Source organism: Hetaerina americana, unplaced genomic scaffold (assembly GCF_022747635.1).
Source record: "Hetaerina americana unplaced genomic scaffold, ioHetAmer1.1.p SCAF_13, whole genome shotgun sequence".
In the NCBI taxonomy this organism is placed as follows: domain Eukaryota; kingdom Metazoa; phylum Arthropoda; class Insecta; order Odonata; family Calopterygidae; genus Hetaerina; species Hetaerina americana.
The window spans coordinates 5,531,277-5,553,836 of NW_027286403.1; the positions used below are offsets into that span (position 1 = coordinate 5,531,277).

Sequence of the window (22,560 nt, forward strand, 5' to 3'; positions counted from 1 at the left end):
TGGAACCTCACACACTTATCCCAGCATCTCTCCCACTTTTCAAAACAATCGGCATAGCACTTTTTTATGAAAGGTCATCAGCTGCCTTGTCGCATTCTCTTTTATCTCATCAACCTCGAGAATTTTGAGCTGCAGTCCCAGGGGACTTGCTTCAAGCCACAAACAATGACCCAGGTTTTTTAAAAAAGGTCATAACTGGAGATGAGTCATGGGTCTAAGTAATGACCCTGGAACAAAAGCCCAGTCTTTGCAACAGTCGGTTGATGAGATAAAGTAGAATGCGATGAGGCAGCTAATGACTACTCCAAAAAGAGGACTTTGCTGATGGTTTTGAAAAGTAGAAGAGACGCTGGGATTAGTGTGTGAGGTTCCAAGAGGATTGCTTCGAAAGATATTAAGGCCTCATTGCTCAAGTTAGGCTATTTTTCTCAAAATATTGCATGACTGGGTCCTTTCCGGACAGATCTCAGTCACTTGTGTGATACTGTACTTATGCCAAAAAGGTCCTCAATGAGAGGAGTTTGGCAGAGTTTTAGCCACTGTTGGATAGGTGGCTACCCTTAAGCCGTTGGGTCACTTGCATGCAAGAGAAGGAGGGACCTCAACAAGATGTCCTTATGATGCCATCCACAAGTGCCTCCAGTCTAGCTCGGCAAGCTGGGATGCACTCGATATTTCCCATGAGTGAGCCCTTATAGCTCCACCCAGCACTCTTATGATGAGGACTATGAGTTTTTATAGTGCCCTAGGCACATTTGGTATTTTGCCTGTTTTTTCATCTCCTAAGAATCCATGCTCACTTCAGCGACAGCAGCAAAACCTAAATCAGACGAATGGCACATGTGAGATGGCTCTGGAGAACGATAACAGGCTTCATTACAATCAAGATCATGAATTAGGGGAATGAGTAATTCCACCAGATCTTACATTTATCATTCTCCATGACAGACCTGATTTCTCCAGAAGCATAGGGCAGGACAGTTATCATGTCTATGCTTGAATGGTGTCAAAGGAGGTAATAAAACACTCATAAGGGTAGCACCATGCCAATGAATGAATACACGTCTCGCATAAAAGCCACAGCGGTGTTTATTAATACTATTATGTTACATTTCATGACAACCTCCTCCAAGGCTAAATAACTACTCATGGTATCTTGCAAAAAAATGTATACTTGTACGTAGAGTGAAATAATTAAAACACTCCTGTTTTTTAAAAGAGTACATATACTGTTTGAGTTATGAATTGATTCGGATACATATGAAAGTAACGCACAGATGATGTTACCACACACAAATATACACAAAAATTGACCATATATCCCAGCTCACAAGACACTTTTTTTTACTCCATATATGCTCTCAGTTCAGACTCCATCTAATGGACTGAGGGGATATGGGTATAACTTAGACCCAAAATATGAAAAAATACTTCCTAATAAGTATTTTTTCCTCTATCGGACAGAGAAAATGGTTGCCTTAATTTCAATTGTTGATAATATCATAATTTGAGCTAGTGGTAAACAACACAGTTTTAATATTTCCTTGAAAATACTTCCTAAATAAATTCTCAAATAAATTGCTAACATATTTACACAATGTAAAACATTTAGTCTCAACTCATCTACATCTCCCATGAGGTCGGTAGTAGTAGTTTTAGGGGTGGTGACCGACAGCCAAGGTAATTTGCGCCATTAGGGATGGACAGGAACAGATGAAGGGTGAGGAGAAACTCAGCATCGGCATTAGTCTACTCTTAATGAAAGGCGCCAAGGGGTCCGCAGCTTAATGCCCAATCTGACAGACTAACTCAAAGTGCCCTCCACAAAGCACCTCAAGTAGGGATTGGGACCCCACAGAAAAATATCTGTTTTGCCACTGGGATTCAAACCAAGGCCCTCAGGGTGGGAAGCCATGCTGGATTAGCCAGCTAGCATGTGGCATGGCTTCCCAGTTAGCTGGGTTGCCCTTTATACAAATTTTGATAATATTAAAATGATAACAGAAACTAAGTGTTGCATTTCACTTGAATTCTTGAATTACACTTCAGAACATAGAAACAAGGAAGCTGAAAGGCATTTTGGCCCACCTCCGACTGAGATGATGATATGAGAATAGAGGAAGCAGATGGTAGGATTTAGTAAATGCAGACATGAGCAAAAAAAATTATGTTAATGTGATCTTAAATGGCCAATGCTTGAGGAATATTTTAAGAACTGGATAATTAATCTAAGAATGAATAGGATAACTGTTTCAACAAAAATATTTTAATTGAGGCAAGAAAATAAGCCATAGGTAATATCTGTTGCAGATATTTTTGGGTCTAAGTGCAAGAGATTCATGAAGAGAAATGGTCTTTGACACATACCATATCTGCAACAGCAAAGAAACTGACACTTAAATATGAAAGAAATGCTATAAGGCACCAAATGATGAAGTCACACCAATGGGCAGAATGAAATGGCTGTTAATCTATAGTGTCTGCGATAAGATGAAAAAGCCAGGACAGAAAGTTGGAAGTGAGGCTATGATAATGTATTTTTAAAAATGTGAACTTATTAATGTGCTAGATGGAAGTGAAGATGACATTGTGAATGTGGAAAGTGACAACCCCAGTGATGATAAATGTGGAAATTATTTTGCAGCAGTGATAAAAACTTCTGGAATACTACAATGAATAAACTTTGATAGAGCTGCTACTTTTTTAATGCACCAATTCAATTATCTTCATATTAAGTGTTAGCATAGAAATACTTTGATCCCTTCATTTGTGGTACAGTATTCAATTTTGTCTTCTTAATATATTTGGCACAAACACCTCTTCCCCTCTTGTATTCCTCCTCCCGTTGAAAGAGGTGGTTGTGCCACAAAACATTGAAATAACAACTGAGGTATCTTTTTTGCATATGTTTGTGTTTGGTGCCATCATCATTCCTAAGACTATACTTAAATTCACTTTCATGAATATTTTACACGTGCACATACCTGTACACGCACACATAAGTGCAGGTTTCGCCGACAGCATTTGAATACAGTAAACAAAAAGAGAGCATAAAACAAAAGAAATAAATTCGTTTCTGATTTTCAGAAAGCCTCTAGATAAAATAATTTGATCATGATTTTATGTAAAACAAAGGAAAATAAATAGCAAGCTTGATACCATAAAAAAGTTCATTTCGGTGATAAGAGTCTTTCAAACTCAGGGGACAGCCTCATATTAAAAAATATAAAATCAGATGCATGATCATCTCTGGAAGAGAAATGGTAATGAATAATTAGGTACTTGTTAAAAATACTACAAAGTCCACCGAAGCAAAATTGTATACCTGATATTTCTTGACAATGATCACAGCAATGACTTGAATTAAAACATACAATATATATTAATCATTTTATGATAACATTTCCTACCAATAAACTGTAACTTTTCTCAATTAAATCAGGGAAGTAAATTTCTAGTCATTAAAACATTATCACTTCACAGCGATTGTCCATTGTGGATATTGATTTTCCACGGCCAAGATGCACATTCTTAACAACAGTGCTAAAACACACATATTTTCTTTTTGGCACAATGCCAAACAGTATATAAGCAAGGAATTCCAACAGTTCACTTGGTGTCAGCCCTGAAAGAAAATAAAAAGTCATCATCAAATGATTTCATTTTCTAAATAAACTTCAGTTCCAGATGCATGTTATTAATGTAATCTGAATAATTTTTAATTTCAAGAAGTTAAAAATTATACACTATGAAGGGTAATGAAACTTGTGTAAACAATTTATCCTCAAAACTACTACTCATACCTGTACACCAAATTTATGAGTGGGTATGTGCATGTTTATGTGCCCCATGTGTTAAATGTGTATATATTTAAACATGAAAACCAGCCAAACAGCAAAAACATATTCATACATATAGGTAAAGGGAAAGAGGATAGAAACATGTAAAGACAATATTATAATTACTAAATAACACTATTCCTAATTCTGTACTTGGCCATAATATAGTTTTAACTGATACATATCAAAGTATACATTGCTCATACACATCTGCATTTTTGTGACACTTAAATCAAATGTTCATTATGATAAAATCCTGTCTCCTGCAGAATCCTATTGCTTTTACCCTGCAGTAATTCCTTATTCCTAAACCTTAGTCCCTTACCTTCCCACCATCTCTTCCTTCGCCCAACATCATGTTAAAATCTCTCATCACTACTAAATATTTTCTTCCAGGCACACCTGCAATTATTTCTTCTAATTGATGGTATACCTTGTCAATTACTTCCTCCCTATGATTTCTTGATCGACTGTAGACCTGAACAATGACCAAGTTCATTGGTCTAGCTTTAAGTTCTACCCTTCCTGCCTTTCTTTCTAAAAGGTCAAGGAAAAAACTGGAAACCACAAGTATTTTTTCATCAGAAAAAAACTTTGCAAGAAATTAAAAAAAATATTTATCTTGGTGTATAGAAAATTCGATGTCCATCATAATTTGATGAGGGAGACAACTGGCATTGTTACTTCCCTCCATGAAGTCAACAAAACTTACCGTGACATCTATTAACATTATGAATGAATGATCAATAAATTTGAAATTTGAGTTTTAGAGATAAATTTATTGGCCGACAGAACAGAACAAAGTTCATTTGGATGATGTAGATGAAAGCTGCTCATGAAGCACTCTGCTATGTTACATTATGATTACATTCTTTCACATTGTTCTAAATTACACCGATTTAAAACAGTTAAGAATAGAGACTGAAGCAAAAGAAGAGCAGTATCTTCGTTCATTGGATCACGCTTCACCCAAGGGCACAATATTGTCCTCGAGATATCTTTGCAACTGAGGGGTTAAGAGATCAGAAATTTCCCAAGCGTGATTTTTCAGGAACTTATAAGAATGAAGAGGGTGCAGCTTAAGTAGCAAAAACTTAGCTGCTCCCTGACCTCTGTTTTGTAAACTTTGGTTCCTGGTGCAAGGCTACATACTCAAGTGTTGCCTGCTTTAAGAGATCTCTCCTCCTGTCATTAGATATGCCCAAAGAGCTGTGAGATCTCTCCTATGATCAGTTTTAAAAATATTTTGAGTGCCTAATAGTTATCTAGAATCAAAATCAGTACAAATAGATAATAAAATATTTTGAACTAACCTTTGTCATCGTACAGATAAAGAAATGATAAAATATTATGACACCACAATAACAGGCAGGCTCTTCAAAACGACGGGTAATACTGACAGGTATGAATTCCGTTATGGTCTAATAAAAGTCAATGTCATTCAAAGGTTTGATTCTTTAGTTCATCATACCCTCCAAACATCTTGGGACAGAGAGATGTGTAGTAACCTTCATTCCTCCTTTTGTAATATATTATCCTGAAACCAAATAATAACATATTTAGACCATTATAGGAAATATATCACTCTTAAACATTATAATTTAAAACTACAACTTTCAACAATGAGTTGCTTTGATGAGTGAGTGATGAGCTTTTCTCATACTAAAACTGCTGGGAATATAAAATTCATATATTAAGGGCAGGAGGGGAAAATTTTCCTTTCTTTGTTGCCTGCGGTATTCCAGAAAAGTCTGATACTCAGAAACCACACATTTCAGGTTTAGCTGGGGAGATTTGAACACCCAGAACCTTTGAAAAACCACACCTTTGAACACCAGAGATTTGAGCCCAGGACCTTCCGGTCCGTTAGCTGCAAAATCTACTCTTTAAGCATCCTTTTTTAACATCATGTGCAGTAGATTTGACAGTAAAATAACTATAAAATGCAAACAAATCATAAATACACTGACCTTTGGTCCACAAATATAAGACAATGTAGAGCAAGAAGCACTTGAGAGCCCATCATAAACATCATATTACAACAATGAAATACATAAAAATTTAAGGACCAAAAGTAAGAACCCTCATAACCTTCCTTATTGGAAACATAAACTAAAAGGTGACTTTTGTCAGCATAGAAATATGGATGCATGACATCATTATAAAAACATCATATCTTATGCAACAATATATTTCCATGACAGTTTTTTAAGCCAGGATTTCAAAAATACATCATCAGAAAAAATTAAATGATCAAATTCCTGCAAATCTCTACTCTTTGCCTAATTCATCTTCAGAACTCTTCATACCATTTTGTTTTGCCTTTCCACATATTTTTCCACAGCTTCCCTGAATAAAACTTCTTTCTGACCAATCATGCAGTAGAATGTAAAACTAACAGACTTCTTTAGCTTAGTATCTTCAAATGATGCCATCATAGTCATAAAAATATTATTCGGCCTTCACCTATGGGGAGTGACACTTGTCTCATGACTGAATGCAATGCCCTTTTTGTAAGTCATAATAACTGCTTGGCTCTAGTGGTATGCCTGAATTGCACCCGTTCCTAATCCCCATTCAAAAATTGATCAAATTTATTCCCTGTATCCACTCATGAGTAACTTAACTGACTTTCCCGCTATTACATATACAAAATTAGACCACCAGTCTAACACACCTGTCGAAGAAATATTTTTTATTTCTTTTATCAAAGTAGCATGCATGCAGTACCAGAATGACTGGCCAAAGATATTGTGAACATTATTAGAACAACAAAAGACACATTTCCTAACAAGCATTAGATCCCATGAATGAATAAAGCAAGGTTAGGTGTTTTTTTAACTTCCCCAATACATTGCTTTTAGTTATTAGTGGGTAAGTTTAATGAAATGTCCAAAGGAAGAAACTTTTGGAATGGTAACTTAATTATTATTCACACAGAACTGTAGATTGAAAATGTGGGAGTGAGCAAGATGCTAAGAAAGTGCTTGATTGAGAGTAAAGAGTGAATAAATACAGTCATGGGGAAAATTTACATGCCGACAATAGACCACAATGATAATAAATTTTTTCTTCATTAGATGACATGCATGATCCACAATAGATATCATCAGGTTTCAGTACGAAATTAATAGAAAAAAATAAATTTATATCTACATACAAACAGATGTTGCACTTAAGTAGAAGTAGTCATAATATATGTATGGAAAACCTGTATGGAATAAGAGACTTGAGCAGCAAACTACAATGGCATTTATTTTTTTGTTGCACAAAAATACTTTTCACATCACTTGAGAGTCCCCCAGTTTATAAGTCTGTACAATACATTAGAGTGAAAACATACATAGTATACTTTGAATGAATAAAACTTTGTTTTTAATCCTCATAAAGTACAATGCTTCAGAAAGCTTACCGCAGACATCAATGGTCTGTTCCTTCCACGTTAGCTTAGTTCAGCAGAAAACCTAACAATTTTACATGTTCATTTCTATCAGGACATACACTGAATATACTCAAAATAAAGTTTGGAGTTTTCTCTGGGATTAAGAACAATTTTTTGGCAAGGAATCATTTTTGAAGGGAAAGAGTAGATTTACTAATCAAGACACTCCACCTGATTTAATTTAATAAAATAAATGAAAAATGCAGTGTCATCTGCAAAGAGCAGAGTTTCATAGAATACAAAGTAAAGAATGGATATGATGACGCCACTAAAGTAATAAATAAATATAACAGAAGAAGAAGTGAAAAGTTGTGATACATGGACTACTCAAATGAAATGACAAAGGAGTTAGACTTTGAATTCTGAGAAATGCATGAGATAGAGATGTCAAAATATTTTATTTAAGACCCTTAATTAATATTAATGGTGGTCTTGATTTAGCACAAAAGAAGTTGCAATTTAAATTTAAGAATCAAAAGAAAACAATGAAGAGACTAGTACTTAGGTTGAAATAAAGCCAAAAATTAAAATAAGTGATAGAAAAGATCATGAAGCATTATAGCAGTATGGGCTTCATTCAAGAACGGTGGTAATAATGGATTACTGGAAGCCAAGAAAGAAACTAGGCAGAAAGAAATCTGTAAAAAGGACTCAAAGCTCAGAGATGAAATGATTTACCAAATAGCAAAAATAAGACCATACAAAAATTCAAAGATTGCTGAAAAGCAGATAGGTTACATAAGGTTGAGAAATGAAATCAACTGAAAGAAGAATGGACGAATAAGGTATGATTGAGGATAAATTATGAGAAGCAGGTCAGGGAAGATGTCATGACAAAAAATATGAAGAAATGAAAAAACTAGGGAGCAACAAATAGTAGATAGAGCTGCTACAAACCAATCCTTGGGTTGATAACTGTTATTAGTGCATAGAGACAATCAAACAACAACTACTAACAACTTGCATATTAACAGCATGAATTAATCTCCAGTAATGAGCCAAGAATTATTCAGCCATGATAAGATGGAACCCATTAAAACTCAAAATTTATTTAGAAGAGGCAGAGTGAGAAAATTTAAGCTATGTGCCAGGAATACTCATCAATACTTTTTTACATCGTCTCAAAGAAGTCATTATAATTTTGTTTCATTTTGACTTTACATATATGTCATATATACTGTATAACATATGAGAGCATGATCTTCAAAACCATATTCCTCTGCTTTACAACTGTTTCCCTCCACTGAAAGAATAGTAAATAGAGCATTGCTGTAATGGTTATCAATCCAAGGATTGGTTTTCAAAAGCTGTCTCCAGACTACTCTCTTCCCTGCCAATCTCTTCAATTCTCTTTAGCTCATTGCACTGATGTTTTCCATCACTTGCTCATCATAGTTCACCCTTGGACTCCTCCTGCATGATCTTTGCCTAGCTATTGTTCCCCAGCATATACCCAAATAAATTTCCTCTCGCAAATATTCTGCATTAGCTATCATCCCTTAATTACCCCTATCATCCGCATCAAGTATAAATTATGCTTACATTAACTACTAATTTCTCATGTGTTTTTTCGTGTTCAAAGAATCTGAACTGTGTTGGTGCCAAAAGAGCCTTATGGAAACAGGAATATTACACGGGCAGGGATGCAAAAGTATTTCCATGAATTTTATCGGTATGCATTCTACGTGCTGATGGGCTAAGAGCAAAAAGCCATAGAGGATGATATTTCTCATCTGGTCTCCTGCTACCACCTTCAAGCTTTAATGATTCGAGACCAAGATGTATGCAACTATACAGAAAAATATTTACACTGAAAACGTATAAGCAGTACTTTAGTGCATGATCACATTAATTGGAAAATCAATCCTCAAATTAAATTCGATAACCTTAACCCTTTGAGGGAATGTCATCCATGATCAGTTAAAATTCTCTTTCTTGGTTGATTTTATTCCCAATTTTTATATATTAAAAAAATCTTGCATGAATTGTAGAATTGAAGACTAAGATATTAATATAAAAAATTCATTAAATGACTACTTAATTCTATTTTTTCCCATATTATGTGGAATAGACATTCAGGTTATGGTGGATGGAATGCATTTTCATTAAACTTATGAATATGCACACAAAATAATACTGATTTGAGAATAAGATATTTCAACAAAAGTAACAATCAATCTGTGTGAAAACATCACGATTCTCTGATCATAAAAATGCACTAATTTACAAGTTTACATTTAAAAATTCTAAAAATAGCCATTATATACATAATGTGATACTATGCAACAAACACAACCCTCTATCTTCAAGAAAACTGCAGAAGAATGATGTTGACTAGGTACTCTATTCCTTTAAACATTGGGTAGATAGAGACTCCTGCTTAGCCAGCTAACCTTGATAAATTTTTGATTGAAACAAGCTCTTAAGTTGGCACCATGCAAAGTTAGAATGAGTTTCTAGCTGATCATGAAACCCCATGACCATGGTCTTAACCAGTATGGTGTTCCAATTAATAAACTTTTTAAGCCAAATTTCAATAGCCATGACATTCATTTAGGAATGAAATTATTCATTAAAACATTTATTCCTCAATTCCCAATGCCACAGGAGATAAATGCATATGTGACAGGAGGATTGAAAAGCTAACATAGAGACTCTACACACATTGCAAAAGGAAAGATGTCTAATCAATGGCAATTCTGGAAAGGGGAGGAAGGGATAACCTCATATTGGCATATTTGGTATGAGAACGAAGGGAAGGAGATCGTGGGAATAGCAATTGGAGAGGGTTTCAGCTATTATTGATATTAGAGGGGAGGGGATCAAGCAGCCGAGATCATTTATATCATTCAGGATAAATGCACTCTAACACCTAAACCAATATACCATGTGCACGCATGCCATGAAAATATTTAGAATGCACTTGAGAGTTGATGGGAGGCTATTACCATACATGACTGCCCTGACACTTCCAGGAGAGGCTTCCAAAGGGATGGATGGAAGGAAAGTAAAGGAGAATGGCATAAGAAAAAAACACACACCTTCAATAATGAACATGCTTACATTTATATAAATTTAAAAATATATATGAATAGAGCACCCTCAGCTTCACTATAGCTGTGTGTTTTTTCTGCTACCAGATCTTCCTGGGAAATCATAGCCGGCAGAGGGAAAGCAACCGACCCCCTCTACCCTACCACAACATGCGGATTTTACAAAATGTGTCTATGTGTGCTTTGTGAATGAACTGTGTTGCTTCCTTATACCATACAAAAAGGGCTCTCACATACGTGCATGCATATTTTTATGGCTTGATGGTCATGCCATCTTCATCAAACAACGAAGAATACAATCAAAAAATTCATACATATTTGGCAAAATGGCATAAATACAAAGACTTAAAAATACATTAATGAGAGCCCCTTTACTTTCCCCTGTTTTTATAGTGATTTTGCGGTGTCCAAAAATGTATAAGTATAGGTGTGTGTGTGAATGTATGTATGTATGTGTGTGTAAATATATATATATATATATATATATATATATATATATATATATATATATATATATATATATACACACACACACACACACACACATACATACATACATATCTTATTTGCTCTTCCCCTGAGAATGGCATTCTGAAGATGGCGGCCTTGCCTTCAAAACACCAAATATACATGCCAGGGTCGTTTCTTAGCGTTTCTGTGTTTATTTAAGTTTTTAATCTAAATTTTTATGTATTTGTATCTAAATTTTCTGAGTGTGTAGTGCAAAACACACAAAATTTCCTCCTCTTTGTAAGAGGATGCCTTGGTAGCTTATCTACTGACTTGGCTGAATATCGAGGGACCATGGTTCGAATCCCAGTCAATGTGAATGATTTTTACACTCCGAAATTGTCGCATTATAAAACAGCTGCTTCCTTTCATCACCCCATTTCAAAGCACACCACTTTCCATTGCCAACCAATTGATGACTGCTTCCCTGCAGCACATTCCACCACATCCTCCCACCTTCCATCCACAAGCACAATCAGGGTGAGAACCCACAAGAGAGCAAATATCCTGCAGCTTCGTATTTGAGTCACATGGCATGAACAGGGCTCCCAAAAAAGCCAGGGCCCCTCTTTTCAGCCAGCACCTCTGCACACCATTCACCTTCACCCCTCCTCTTCCCAACTTCCATCTTGCCTTCATGTTTTTCTATGTTTGAGTGTACATCTGCAAGTTTCACGATGGGCATGTATTTCATTCTTGTGCCTTCCTCCACTAACACCCTTACCTTCCACACTCTCTCCCGAATGAGTGCCACAACAGCTTGGGAGAGAATCAAGCATCAACATTGGTCCTGCTGATAACACTCATTAAGTGTTTTCATGGCTAACTGGCACATGGTACATTAGATCAGCTGCTAGAGCACTTTCTGAGGTTCAGATCATGGATGCATCATATTTTTTAATGTAAAATTTACTTATCCCGAGTGGTATATATTTCCTTACCTTACCTTTTTCCTGTTTTTTGCTTACAATATACCCAATGTACATACGTATCTATGTGTGTATGTTTACATGAATAACTACATACCCAAAATATGGTATATTTCATAAATGGTAAATATAAGTGAAAACAACTATGAATCTTTCAATGATTTGTGGGGATATCGAGCAATTACCAAGCATAATATATTCCCTATATACCTCCTTTTCAACTAAAACGCTCTCTCTCTTAAATAACCAAGGATTTAAAAACACTTATTTAACCTGATTCTATCAACTGTCATGGAATAGTTATTACCCCTTCCTGAATTGATTGAAAATCCACCTGTAAATCCTTTAACTCGGCTGGAATTTAATTACTCCTTATTTGTTGCACTACACACGTGGTTATTTAGGAATTTTCAAGGACAAGACAATTAGTAACCCATTCATGGCAAGTAGATAGCACTCATTTCATGTCAAAAGGGATATTGCATCATTTACTGATCCATGCACATGATAATAGCAATCTCTGAATCCCTAGTTGTTTCTGGTTCAGGGTGTGACACTGAAAACCAGATCTTTTTAGCTTAAATAGCTTTTTGAGCAAAATATTCAGTGATGCTTCTTATTTTTGTAACACTATAGTAGAGTGCGCAGCAAAATTTGAGCATGCATGGAAAGTAAGAAGATTAAACAACCACAATATGTAGGTATCCATTTTGAAGCTAATTATATGCCTTTACTAATTTTAGTAATTTCATTATATTGTCACAACTAATTTAGTAGTTAATTCACTGTAAATCACATAACACAGGGATGAACAGCATGGTCAGCAAAGGAAAAAATTACCTTACCAGCAATTTTCTATAGGGACAGTATATCTAGAGTTTGTTTAAGGAGCAATATAACAGTTTTCATTACTCAGGTTTGAGCAGCAAAGGCCCATGCTATGAGCAATATTTGAAGATAACAGTGAATAAAGCATTAAACCAAGAAACTCAACACAAAAAAAAATTGTGTGCGAGTCAATATATACATGGGGCGTAAATGTATATGTATACATGTGTATATATCTATGTGGGTTGTGGTAGTCCAGAGGTAGAGCATTGGACTACTGATGCATCAGTGATGGTTGGACCCATGATATTCAAACAATCAGAATGCTAGTCTACACATGAATTTTGGTGAGTTCCCACTTCTATATAGATGGTTGAGTCAGGGAGAGATTCAAGGATGGTTAGGTAGAAACACTAAGGGAATTCGCATCTGAAAGGACATGAAGAGACGAGGAAGGCCTAATTACAAGAATATTGGTAAAATTGTTAATGTAGATGAACAAGGGGGAAATGCATTCAACGATGTAGAAAGATGAGCATTGAGTGCATGAACCATTATCGCTAGATGCTTTCCACTTTCCTCCCCCCCTTCCCAGCATGTCCCGTGATACCACCCCCCCCCCTCAGAGCCCTCTAATACCTTCTGCTCGAAACCTTACAGTCTGAATTGAAGAAGGCCTAAGAGAAAGGCTGAAAGCTTAAACTATCTGAAATGTGAATGTCCTTTTACATGCTTTCTGAGCTTACTTTCATGTTCTGTTGTCATGTCCAAGTGTTGTGTGTGTGTGTGGATGCTGGGGAAGGACACACTCATTTCACTCTTTAGTTTTCCTCTGTCAACAAAGGCAGAGGGCCATGACCACAACATGGCAACGACCAAGTATATAGTATGCTATCTTCTGTGATTCTATGTGCAGTATGCGTATGGTCTCCTCATGTTTATAATGCCCCTCTGTTGTTTTCTCATGCATTCGTTTTCGTTGCTACCTTCCATGGACTATTGAGAATGGGATGCAACTACAATGGAGAATTTAACTCCAAATTGGCCCCAAAAAGGGCCATAGGAATAATTGCCAAAGAGTTTTCACGCATCATCCTCTGTTTCAAAAACAAAATATCCTACCAGTGACTTGCATGTACATCTATTTATTTTTACTTCATGTTGAATGAAGGTAATTTGTCATTATCCAATGAAAAGAACTTGTGCACATTCTAATGAGATTTAGATGCCATAATGACTTCCACAATTTACTATGTTCATACACATGCAACTGTAGTGCGACCAAACCTCATGGGAAGTGTTCTCTAAGAATGCAGAACAATTCACAGGACGTCGCTTTCAAGAGCACTCAGGAAATTCATACAGACCTCCCTTTTCTATTCAACCTACAAGTTTCTGGAGAGCAGCAATTTGTAATTTTTTACATGCTGCTGTCAATGTTATTGTTTACCTCTTTATTGCCATTTTTGAACTTTTTAATTTTGACATCCTCTATTATGTAAGACATGCTTTCATCTCTGGAAAAATAAACAATCAAGTTTATGAATGTATTCATGCATGTACCCATACACACACAAACACATAAATATATACATATATTTATATGCATACATAAATATATTTATTTCCCGAAAAGGCCATTTGGATCAGTTTATTTCAATATACACAGAAAGAACTATGAGAAAATTTCTAAGAAGATCACGGACAGAGGAATTGCTGGCCCTTTCATCAGCAGCCCAGGGGGAGGGGGATATATTTAAATAAATATTTATACATAGCTGTTCCTCCTCATACTTTTTTAAGGCTGTTGGGAGCAACAAAATAGTAAGAAAGTTCTTTTAACTTTTATTAATATTTTAAGAGAAATAATTTTATCTATATTTATATATGCCTGAGCATTGGACTTTGGTGAATCAGTGAATATAGTATACCAATGTGGGTATATGTATGTCAAGTTCATTGATGCAGGAGTATGTTGATATTGTTTTGCAAAACACACATGAAAGCAGTATCTCGTGGATTTAATATTTCATTCGTGAACAACTTATAAGATTTTATTTGGTGTTATTTATCAGTCAGCACCACAGCTATCACATCACATTTAACTCAGGCAAAATTCACATACACTGAGTATTTTATCAAAAAAATTTTATTTTTACACAAATATCTCTATATATATTATTTTATAGACTTTATGGGTGACATTTTGCTTTAAATTAAAGTTAAGTATTCCAAATGACTGGAATTTCTTTACAAAATCGATCAACTTAAATATAAAATTATGCTAACCAGCAGCATTCATAAACAGCCTTACAACATCAGCAGCACATAAACAGTATTCATCAAAACCCCACATAACTGCTTTTGTTAAATAAAACCTCTCTGCCATATCTCAATGCTGTAAGTGTAACATGTCAGCAAAAACAATTATGGCACCACTCTTTTTGCAAGTAAAAGAGAAACAATAGAGGCTAAGAAAATAAAAATAAATGCTTCCATCCAGCTCTGATATGTTTCATCCTAAGAAAACAGATTTCATCAAACAACTAATAGATACATGCATAAAAATGATATCTGGATTAATAAATACTTAATAAAGTCACACACACACACACACATGTTCCATTAAAATGAAACAGTGGAAGTGCAATTAAGAAGTTACTTCAATACGGAATACTTTTCACATCTCTGTAGCATAATACGAGGTCTGCTCAAAAAGTATCACGACTTTTGTGTTTTTCTAAATATTATTTATGTATTCATGAATATCTATTTTGTCCCCTTCTAAGTAATCCCCATTAGATATTACACACTCGTAACAAAGTTTTTTCCAATCCTCGAGGCACTTCAAAAAATCATTTTTTGTAATCTTGCTCAGCTTCCCTCCGATGCAGTTTTTATCTCGTCTACCGTAGCGTAGTCTTTTCATGGGCGTCTTCAGTTTCCGGAACAAGAAAAGTCACTGGAGGCACTCGGGAATACGGTGGCTGCGGCATCATTGGTGTGTTGTTTTTGGCTAAATATTCGCGCACAAGCAACTATGTGTGAGCAGGTGCGTTGTTATGGAGCATTAGGCAATATTTGTTCTCCCGCAAATCCGGGCGGTAGTGGCGGATTGCTTCGCGCAAATTGCGCATAACTTGCAAGTAATATTCCTTATTTACCGTTCTACCCTGTGGCAAGAACTCATGATACACCACGCCCCTACAATAGAAGAAAACTGCAAGCAAAGCGTTCACATTCAACAGAACTAATCGCGCTCGTTCTACAGCTTCCATAGGGATGATTGAGCTTTAGTTTCCACGTCATAACCATAAATCCATTATTCTTCACCAGTTATGAGCCTCTGGAGGAAATTTTGATCGTCGCGGATGGAGTCCAACTTAAGCCCATTAGCAATGTTAATGCTTAGCTGTTTTTGGTCGAAATTGAGCAATTTTTGTACGAATTTCGCGAATTTGGTAAAAATCGAATGGCACGAGCCAATCGATATGTTTAGGGTCTTGGCAACTTCTTCGACGGTGATTCGACGATTGGCCAATACTATTTTCTTCACTTTATCAATGTTTTCGTCAGTTGTTGACGTGCTCGGGCGTCCCGCATGCTCTCCGTCGTTTACATCTTCTTGGCCTTCTGAGAACATTTTATACCACCGATAAACGCTGCTTCGGTCCAAGGTAGCTTCTCCATAGGCCACAGTCAACATTTGGAATGTGTCCGCGCACTTAATTTCGTTTTTCCCACAAAATTTGATACAGATTCTATGATACATTTTTTGGAACAGGCAAAAATCGAAGACCAGCCAAAACACGTTCCAGCAAAAGAGCTGTCAAAAATGTATGGAACATTCAAAACGGCCGAACTTTTCGGTATAAGAGAGAGACCAAAGTATCATACATAACGCCACAAAATAATTGAAAATCAAATATACGCAACCCACGAAAATTCAAAATTCGCGATACTTTTTGGACGGACCTCGTATTCATTCCAGTTCTTAAGATCTTTGGCACCAAAATCAATATTTTACTGAGTAAAATATTTATTCTTTGTGTTTAAAAGCAATTTATATAGTAATCTTTTAATTAATATGAATACATATATGCTTGCTTTATCATGAAATCCAAAGACTATCACAATTACAGAAATAATTTAAACAATTATGCTCATCAAAAATAGACTCCTCTAACTTTTGAATTCATTGAGCAACATGATCACCGACAATGTGCATATAAAAATTAAATATACACGCTGAACACAAAATTATTTTTATGTTCTAGACTTTGAGATAAAATTAATTTTTGGATTTGTTTCTTGCAAATACGTGTGCTAACCTTCCATTATGCCACACCTATTTGTACGAGGGACTGCCATGAATAAAACTTATATCACAAACTCTCATCAGGGAAAATACTAGTTTAGAAACTAATTTCATGCTCTACATCCACTTGAAATTATAATTGAAAGTTGAAGCACAATTCCAAGAATTTAATCACTTCACCAATCCACGTCGCCAATTGCTTTAGTGCAAGTTTGAGACTTGGATGACATGCCACATGAACAATTAGGTTTATGTTTCACACAAAATAAGCTGGAGAAAAATTTTTGCACTCACAAATTTTACTTAACAACAACTAGTGTACTCTTATTGTTTTTTAGTTGGCTCTAATAGTTAATTTCATAACTACTTTTCAGCTACACTAATTGCTGCCTACAGTCAAAGTACTAGTCAAGAAATTACTTTCTCAACAAGCCTGATGAAATAAGACATCATCCAAAAGGTACATTAGAGTCAATCCTCGAGAAAGTTCAATAAATTTAACAACTTTGAAAATGCATACATTGTGTGAACTAAAATTCATAGCCTTCTGAATATATCCATTGATTCAATCATCAAACTACATTTTATCATCCTCTCGCCCTCACTTATACTAAAAGATTAGAATTTAGTCAAACATCTTGGTCAGAAAAGTAATTATGCTTGACTCACACTCGGATACATATGATCTTGAGTCTTCTGATAGAAATGTGTGAGAAAATCATTAGATCATGCCATAAACAATATTAATCAACACTCAAAAGTGATGTCTCTATGAATAACTTATGTAACAAAATTCTTCCAACAATAACTACAGAGCATTAGAAACTGTCCAATACATTTCAAACTTCACTGCAAAATGCATAATCACAGAGCACAAAATGCATTCCACACAATCACACCATGCTGGAATGCTTGCACATGCCAAGTTCAAACTATCATACACACACACACGCACGCAGGCAAGCAAACATTCACACTCTCACACACTAACTGGTGAATGCCAAACGAAGAACTCTCTCTTCCCAAAAAAAATACCCTTCGCCTGACTCCAACCAATCTCCTGATCTCAACCCAAGGCTATCTCAACAACTAGAATAACTGTTGCTACAACCAATATCACTTGATGTGATGATCAATATCACTCGATGATCACGCATCATGAATAAAACTGTACATGTAGTTACAAAAAAAATGGAACACCGTTAATGCCACCCAATAAAGAAGGTTTTAGAGCTCTCAAGGAATTCCTTGCAGAAGCAACACACTTGATGCAATACTGTTTGGTATCATAAAAAAACTCACTCATCAAACAGTGAACGTTTTCAGCTATAAAATGAGATTCAACTTCTTAACAAAATTTATCAACAATTAAGCTTCCCCTGAGTTAAAAATGTTTAACTGGCAACTCAAGGCATTGCAATCACTCAATTTGCCTCACCAACTCATGACAACTCTTACACAGTCAAGACTCTGCCTTCAAATCCTCTTAAAGTAATACAAAACATCTGAAAAGACAAAATAATTCGAATCAGTTATGTTTGAGGATTTTAAAAATCCTTAGGTATTGTAATGTCATCACTCTGGCATGCTATTTGCTAAGCGTCCCAACTTACCTCACCCAATACATCCTGCAGCAAATGTGACAAACAATGCCAAGATAACGGTCCCCATTGGTTCAATGGCTGATGTTGGAGTTGATGCGCTCGTGTACGACTCTGTTCTTTCAAAGCCATCTTCAACAGTCAGCTCGTCACCATTCTTCCACAACATGTCCATGATAACGCCATTGGTCCAGCCAAATCCCAGTTGAATTGTATACTCACCACCCCCCCCATGGCCTCCAGGAATCGTGGCATCGTACTGTTTGGGGGGAAACATTTGATTAGGATGAGACAAGAAATGAGAACATGAGTTTATGCCCACATATTTATGTTGAAAAGAAAATTATAATATTTCAGTCAAATCACTCACAGCTTACTATGGTTAGAAAACATTGGAAATATTTACTATTGGCTATTTTTCATGAGACTCTAACACAGTATAATAGTTAATGGGACACAAAAATAAAAGGTACTACATTACACTTCACTACAGAGTCATCCCAGAGGTGACATTATCAACTTGAAACAATTGCAAGTAAGTGTAATTGTTACCCAACTGGTATAAAAATAATAGCAATTTAAATAAAATGAACCACAAGGGTTGAGCCAAGGTTTTAAGCCATAACTATTTCAATGTGGTCACCAATTGGGACAATGTTTAGAAAAAGGAATTCACTCACCTTTTCATACATTGCATGACTTTCTTTGTAGGCTTTAAAATTTGAGCGCACCCATCTCTCCGTTATTTCATATGCCAATTTTTTAGCCCAGGGATCACCCGTGTTATCTAATCCAACTGCCATCATGTGTTGAAGAGGAGGCCATGCATTTGGGTAATCCCACTGCTCTCCAGAATGTTCCAGTGTAGACGGAATGCCCCCCTCATTGACCATGACTTGCGTCTTTTTCAAATAATTCAAGATTTTGGCTACGGCTTGGCCCATATTCTTAAATTTATGGCACCCAGTCCAAAGAGGTGCAATATTTGTTGGGTAGAAGTAATCTCGCTTAATTTCATTATGCCTGTCATAATCTAGCCATGCACCCACTTCTTCGTGCCAGAGCACAGCCTGAACAGCTTCCAACCACTCCTCCGCCACAGATTTGTATTTTTCAGCCTTTTCAGGCATATTAAGCATTGTGAAGAAATCAGACAGTATTTTTGCATTCCAGTACAAAATTGAGTTCAAGTCTACAGGAACAATACTTCGAGTTTTGAGGTTCGATAAATTTCCTGAAGGTAAAGAAACAGGCTTTTATTAATTATAAAGTTAAAACTCTAGCTTTAAGCACCCCTATCCATAATGATACATTATGAAATATGCATTTAAATAAAACCAAGGGGCATTACACACCTTTATTCGTTGCATTCAAAACGAACCACCGGGTAGAGAAGTCCCAACCTGATTCTGCTGCCGCTTTAAGCTCAGAGTAATGGTCTTCTTTTTCTTGCTGCGTTTTAAAAATGCTTGCACTGTGAACATCTTCCCTGGATCGGGTAAAAACAATTAAATAATGTAGTGAATGATGCAATTTAGGAGAACATTCAATCAATAAATGGGCAATAGACGCATCACTGACTTATTATTTGAATTACTGCTGACATTAATTCTATGGACTACTTATTTAAATGCCCACCTGTATGATTCCGGTCTTGGCCCTGAAGAATACTCCTGGTACACAGCCAATGTGTATACCTTTTCCCCTCGTTGGATTTGGACTGTTCGATTCACCCTCCAAAAGTTGAATTCTCTCTCTAATGTGTGTATGTTTCTCTTCACGTAGTCCACATCATTCGTGGTGCTTACGTATGTCTCCACCATTGGGATCAACATAGGGGGTTGCGATCTCATGGCATAGTATATGCGCCCACCGTTGGGAATGAAGCCATATTCGTCGACAATGGACACAAAATTATCGAGCATTCCCTTAACCGTATCATACATCTCTGACAAGAGCAGCCCTCGGACTATCCAGTAGGAATCCCAGTAGTAGAACTCTCGGAATCGACCACCGGGAACAATTACAGGATTTGGAACATAGATAATTGAATAATGCTCAGGGTTCTGTGCCACTTCATCTTTGATTTTCCTCCCTAAAAGTTTCCACAGATCATTCAGTTGACTTCCCCAGTCCTTCAATGCCGGATCTGCAATTTTATCCAAAAACTTTGGGTGCTCCTTCCAATCCTTGGGTATCCAAACATCCATTTCACTCCCTGGCTCGTCAAAATTTTCATGAACAAATTTCTCAACGTCAGCTTTCGTCGGTTTAGAGGCTGTGTCGTTCATCATCAGATCAAATTTTTGCAGGGTTTCCTCCGGAGAATATTTCATTTTCATGTCAACAAATGTCTTCGAATCAGAGAATATGGACGACATTTGGACAACATCCAGCAACGGCCCTTGGCAATAGATGCGGCTGTGGGGTGAGAGAGCAGAAATAAAATCATACCTGAGAGCAGTGAAAACATTTCAAGTCTTTAACATAACTATGACAGGCCATTCATTTCAGGTCGGTTGCAGAAGGGCAACTCGTGCAGCTTGAAATACTCACAATCCGTGTCAGTGAAACCAACGGGCGACCATTGCATGCAAACGGGATTATGGGCTCAAACATATTTCACACATGCAACTACAACTTCGAGGGGTGCCAAAAATAACATTACCGATACGTGCAGGGAAACTCTCGCGAGGAGATTAAAGCATTCGGGTGGGCGAACGCAGAGAAAGATTGATGGAGTTGAGAGCAGTGCAGAAATGTGAGGGAGGTCATTGGAGGTAACGGGTGGGAGGGGGTCTAGCGCGCGCCCCTCGACTTAGGGCCAAGCAGAGGGTTTAATCCTAATCGAGGGCACACGTGAGACATCTTGAGCTCAGGGGAGAATTTGGAAAAGGTGCATCAAGTCCGTTTCATTGAAAGAAAAGGACTTTCTTCATTAAGGGAAGAGGGAGAGGAAGGTTTCTCCTCACCCTAGAAATTATGACAAATCGTTAGGCGGGCAATGGCATGCGCGCCCTATCCAAAATAGCTAGAGAAATCCTCTACACCTCTATTCACCCGACCAACACACTCAAAATGCAATAAGAAAAACTTACCTTGGGCATGTGGGCAACGCGAGTCCATATTTACATGTAACCGATATGAGAAACAGCACTCCAATGAAGCACTTCATTTTGGCCACCACTTTGAAAACTCGAGAAAAGTTACAGTTCTTTACAAAGAAACGTACCGGAGACAAACTATTTTTTTCTAATCAAATTACGTAGTCCTTAGCCTCCAATGTTACTATCAAGACACTAAGTCACTAAAGAAACACAATTCGCTGTCGGCTAGGCAAGGAGGGGGCTCCTTACTTCCTCGTCGCGCGCTTCCCTTCTCCTTTCTTGGTCGGACCTTTCCCTCGGAGAGTCCTCAGCCTTTTCATCTCCTCCTTGAAGTCCTGGTGCTCGTCTCTGTGCGTGAGAGAACAAGGCCAAAGGTAAATTACCCCGATTAAACTTCGGAGGATCTCGTCGACCGACCTGCAGCGCTCACCCGACCCGACTGTCGCACTTTTGAAGCGCACGGCCGGTGGGGAGGAGGTCCCTATTACATCAGCCGCTCGTGGCTCCGGGTAATCCCATCGGCCTCGCCGATTGGTCGCTCCCCCCGACACACCTCCTCCTCCTCCCACTCCCGCCGCTAGACTCGTTTTCCTGCACCCACCACCCCTCCGCTCAACCTCCCCCTCAGCACCCGTTCCGCGCGGAGAGGAACGGGAAGGGCACGAGGGCAAGGCAGAATGGGAGAAGGGGAGATAGGAGGGAGGGGAAAGGGGAACGACAACAGGCGAAGGGTGGCTGCTCTTCTCTCGACGGAGTGAAATCTCCGACCTCTCCCTCACCGAAGGGCTTCGGTAAAAGGCCCCTCGGGGATCCCCTAAACCGAATACCCCCGAGGTCCTTCTCGATCTTGGGAGCAATCTCGAGCGACCCGGGGTAAACTCGCCCTTGGCGACGGTCGACACAGCGATGTGTGGCGACGGTCGACACAGCGAT

At 37.3% G+C, this 22,560-nt stretch overlaps 1 protein-coding gene across 2 annotated transcripts; it reads right to left on the reverse strand.

The window, feature by feature from the left end:
• Positions 1-1,081: 1,081 nt before the first annotated feature.
• On the reverse strand, positions 1,082-22,061 carry Treh (Trehalase). 2 transcript variants are annotated; one of them, XM_071583172.1, is made up of 7 exons: positions 21,619-22,061; positions 20,159-20,941; positions 19,876-20,009; positions 19,201-19,754; positions 18,538-18,779; positions 5,153-5,376; positions 1,082-3,625 (listed from the first exon to the last, which is right to left on the reverse strand). In XM_071583172.1, exons 1-6 carry the CDS (start codon positions 21,693-21,695, stop codon positions 5,277-5,279), a joined length of 1,890 nt encoding a protein of 629 aa, XP_071439273.1. In that variant the 5' UTR covers positions 21,696-22,061; the 3' UTR covers positions 1,082-3,625; positions 5,153-5,276. The 2 variants fall into 2 exon arrangements, with proteins under 2 accessions (XP_071439273.1, XP_071439274.1); XM_071583173.1 differs by lacking the exons at positions 1,082-3,625; positions 5,153-5,376 and adding an exon at positions 14,306-18,424 and having other exon boundaries at positions 18,533-18,779.
• Positions 22,062-22,560: the final 499 nt, after the last annotated feature.